Raw genomic sequence first — 4,557 nt, 5'->3', positions numbered from 1 at the left:
TCATTTATTAAAGTATTTTAATCAAATGCTGTACTATACATAAATTCAAAAAGGTCTCGCATTCGCCTGATCGTTTTAGGTAACCTAAGATATCAACAAATAGAACTGGATTTTAGGCAAGACAGTTTGTACTGGGATTTACCACAAATCACTTAACAAAAATTTTATTCGAAAGTGGCACGCTATTTAAAGTAACTGCTACCTTAGGCCTAAGTGCTGTGGTTGATTATTTAGACTATGCATGACTAAAATACACGAAACAAAATAAAAATAAATATTTACTAAGAAATAAATAATTCGATAGATTCAGCGTTAATGAAGAAACATGAATATAATGGATTATAATCCAGATTATCATCAAATATCATATAAAAGTACATTACAATTGAGAACATTTTGGATCGTTGGATATTTAGAAATAAGACCGCAATCTTTTGGCAACGTCTTTCATTTAAGCACCTCAAATATTTCGTCTAAATAAACATATTCTTTTCACATAACACTTTAAATTGGCATAATTGACACTGCAATTATTTAGAAGTGAAAGTTTAGACAAATATGACACACAAAAAGAGGGTAAAAGTTAGACATTTTTACATAATAGATACGAGTGAAACTACCACTCTTAAACTCTTGATGAGGTTGATGAAGTTTTGTTCTGTTTAAAGGTCTAAATCCACACTGACAGAGTATGCGGTCAGATTGCTGTATGTTTTCACCTTCCACGTGCGATTATCATGGTTTTGCTCATTAAATTGTCTCCCATTAGCGCAGGTGAATCCGTCCTTGGTATCTTCCTGTGGGACTTCACTGAATCGTCATGTATGGCCAATTGAAGCTACTCCCCGACAATAACATATCCCTGATTAGCGTTTCAATTGGGGTTTTACCTACCAACCGGACGAAAAAGAGTTGTTCGATTACAGAGGATGACACCATACGAAGCGCGGGAAGCCTCAGAAGAAGTTTTCCAAAGCGCGTGGGCTGGTTTGGGTACTGACTCCTAACATATTCCTCAAGGGCAGATTGCGACTTCTCCTGCAGACCCTCTATATGAGGCACATCTGACAGACCACATGCATCTGTACAAGCAACAAAAGCACGCAAAGATTAAGTCCGAAACATTAAATATTAGCACGTTTATCAAGATGTGCACGAACACTTCGGACATTAACTATGAATGACAGGTGTAGACAGTAAAACAGATCGCAGCACGATCGTTGAAATGGTTAGGATACAATGAAATCATTTTAACCTTGCGAGATATATATATATATATATATATATATATATATATATATATATATATATATATATATATATATATATATATATATATATATATATATATATATATATATATATGATGCATTTTTGTTCAACAATTCTAATATTTTAAAGAAGTAGAAAAGAGAATGCACTAGGTTTACGCACCACTTATGAATGTGAGTTAAGTTACAGGCTATTGAAAGTTGGAAAAAGAAACAACAGCGTCCCCATTCCAAGACATGACGTGATTAAATACATCTTTTTCATTCTCTATTGGTAAGGTATAAGATAAATCTTTCAGAATCAATATTTCCCTAAATCAATTTGGCTAACCAGTAAATGTAGCCAGATTAATTTAGGGAAAGATTGATGCTGAAAGATTTAACGTAAATGTAAAATGTATAATTACAAGCAAATTAACTATAATTAATTTGCAGGTGGCTTTTAAATTAGGTCCAGTTTAATTAACCTGTTATATTAAACTATGCCTTTCGTGATTTTATTGTTATATTGTAAATAAACAAATTGGGAATTTCGCATAAAAGTTCTGAGACCGGGACCTCAGGTCACATCTTTCCTGCAAGCTCACAGCTGAAAGACGGTAAAAGTGAATCTCACGTTGAGCACTTTCTAGGTTCCTTCCTGGAAGTTCACTTTATAACAAATTTTTATATATATATATATATATATATATATATATATATGTATATATATATATATATATATATATATATATATATATATATATATATATATATATATATATATATATATATATATATATATATATATATATATATATATATATATATATATATAATTTATTTATTTATATGAATTTAAAACGTTCCTGTTGGAGTCTCGGCCTTTCTTCCGAAAAAGACTGCTTTTGACAGATTTGTCCTTAAATATGTCGATTTTACAGAACTGACTCAACCTGATTATCGATCTTTCTACGTATATGTTTGTATTCTGTGAAGTAAATGAAGTGACACAGATATACATCTATTTACCTGATGTAAAAAGCACGATTGCTTTGGCACAGCTGAACTCAGCTGAGTCGACATTCAAAGCCTTTAATTTTTCAACTTGCTCCTGGAAAAAGCGTATGTGGTCCATGAAAGCCACAACTCGATCCGCGGACATTGGAGAGACATGAAGTCCCGCCGCCGCTAACAGCGGAGCCACGTGCAGAGGCATGGAGCATTGAGCAGCGTTTAGGACGAACAGCTCGCTCCACGTCAGCCTTAGGAGAGAAACTTGGTCCGTTATTTGAAGATCGGGGAAGAAGGGAATGTTCCTGGCCCACTCCACGGCGCTGAAGAGTAAACGGGCTGCCAACTCACATATATTCTCAATCCCCATGACGTTACTAGCTTGCATACATTGATTACCATAGCGAGACGCTGGGTACGGCTCTGCTCGAAGCAGGAGTGATATGAACCCAGACAGAAAACAGTGACTATTCAGTGGATCTACATTGGTCAGTCCATAATGGCCCGGGTTCGCCTGGGTCGGAGCCATTCTTCCTCTCTGAACCGCTATTTAAAAAAAAAGGAAAATCAGAGGAAAATAAACATTCATCCATATTTAATGCAGGATTGTATTCTAATAACTGTTAGCTCGACCATTTAACGGTCAATAGGCTATTTAAATTAGGCTTTTCTCATAGGAGCAAACAAACCATAACCAAAAATAGCCCATTATTAATTTGAAGATGAATGCGTTACTGTGGACGAGACATTTTGTTATTTGCTTAATATCTGACTGACTTACCTTCTCGTCGCATGCCCACTTTCAAACATTTCTTGAGCCGGCAGTACTGACACTGGTTCCTGTGATGCTGGTCCACCGGACATGCTCTGTTAGCGCGGCATGTATATGTTAAGTTGCGACGGACACTCCTTTTGAAAAAACTCTTGCATCCCTCGCAGGTAAACTGTCCGTAGTGCTTTCCACTAGATTTGTCTCCACAGACCACGCATTCTATGTGCTGATTTTGCCCGGAGGTCTGGCTGTGTCCTTTGTCCTCCGCTGATCCTTGCGTTAAGGGATCTCCTGTATGTACGGTGTGAGACGCTGCCGATGCCAGGCGAAGCTCTCTGCCTGGCTGATCACGCGTGTTTGAGCCATTCAGAGATCCCCCTGCTAAGTCCTCTTGTGGATCTCTCCACACACTGACTAACATTGCCATGTCTTTACTGATGGCTGTAAAGGACTGAGGATTTTTCAGACCGTAGGATTTACTCTACATAGGAATACAGAAGATTGGCATTTAGAATAGAAATGAGGAACAATCGATTTCTATCCATTCAGACGACCAAATAAAACACCAGCGAATACACGCTATAAAATCTGCGATTCACTCCTGTCGACTGTTACAGATACTGTAGATCAATAATCAAGTCAAGTGAAAAAGTCTGAAGGAACTCCGTAGTAAATAGTGCGTCCAGTCGTAGGCTACACGGGTAAACACCAAGATCAAAAAACCTAATGTACGTCCTTAGACTCGTTGGATGTAACATCAAGATGCATCGCAGCCTTCAAACAAAATGAATGACATCAGTACAGATGTAGCAAAAAATCTTTCACTCGACATTCCCTCAAAACTAACGTATTAGAAAGAAACAGTGCCTTCGAAACGCGCATCCGAAAATAAAGAATGGATGAACTTTGACATGATAGTCGAAATGGGGGTGTCTCTATTGAAATGACCACACCTTGCTCTGTGGTCAGGAAACATTGACTGTGGCTATGGAGGACTGAGTGTGGACCCCGTCAGGTAGTAATCGCGAAGTGGGAGGCTCCTTCAAGCTTGAACGCACAGTTTGATTGGCCGTTTAACTTACATCTCTTGTCTCGTAGTTCACAAAGCTAATTGTTGTTGATGTGTGTACAATATTTCATTTTTAATTTTGGGGATGAAAAAAGTTTGAAAAAAGTAGAAAACTCATAACAAATGACTGGTTCGAAGTGTCAATTAATTAATACAGCCTTAGGCTGAATGACATCAGTACAGCCCTATGCGTTTTTCCAGTTGCTTCAGCGTTTAAGACATTTAAAGATAATTTGAAAATATTTTTTTTTCCTATTAATGACTAAACCTTTCTAGAAGAGGGTGATACTTTCAGAAAAACATTCTGAGTAACGCAAATTGAGAAAAACGGAGGAGACCGCCATCTAGTGTACAGAGTACAGAGGAAGAATAAAGTATACTAGGGATATGCTCCTCATAAAGCAGAAGTGTGTGCTGTTAAGTGACATTGTAATTTGCTTAAGACAAGCAAT

The 4,557-nt window shown here is 37.1% G+C and overlaps 1 protein-coding gene across 1 annotated transcript; it reads right to left on the bottom strand.

The window, feature by feature from the left end:
- Positions 1-15: 15 nt before the first annotated feature.
- On the bottom strand, positions 16-3,950 carry nr2f1b (nuclear receptor subfamily 2, group F, member 1b). Its single transcript, XM_027019435.3, has 3 exons — positions 3,046-3,950; positions 2,283-2,810; positions 16-1,082 (listed from the first exon to the last, which is right to left on the bottom strand). The coding sequence occupies exons 1-3, from the start codon at positions 3,461-3,463 to the stop codon at positions 808-810; spliced, it is 1,221 nt and encodes a 406-aa protein (XP_026875236.1). The 5' UTR covers positions 3,464-3,950; the 3' UTR covers positions 16-807.
- Positions 3,951-4,557: the final 607 nt, after the last annotated feature.

Source organism: Electrophorus electricus, chromosome 19 (assembly GCF_041902795.1).
Source record: "Electrophorus electricus isolate QZ-2024a chromosome 19, ASM4190279v1, whole genome shotgun sequence".
Classification (NCBI taxonomy): domain Eukaryota; kingdom Metazoa; phylum Chordata; class Actinopteri; order Gymnotiformes; family Gymnotidae; genus Electrophorus; species Electrophorus electricus.
The sequence above is the reverse complement of the archived record's forward strand: the minus strand, read 5'-3'. Positions and strand labels throughout refer to the sequence as shown.

Excerpts from the sequence above, each read along its gene's own strand:
- nr2f1b (XM_027019435.3), bottom strand. The coding sequence starts at position 3,463 with ATGGCAATGTTAGTCAGTGTGTGGAGAGATCCACAAGAGGACTTAGCA. Across the intron at positions 2,811-3,045 it reads AGTGGGCATGCGACGAGAAG|CGGTTCAGAGAGGAAGAATG; the intron begins GTAAGTCAGTCA and ends TTTTTTAAATAG. Across the intron at positions 1,083-2,282 it reads AATCGTGCTTTTTACATCAG|ATGCATGTGGTCTGTCAGAT; the intron begins GTAAATAGATGT and ends TTGCTTGTACAG.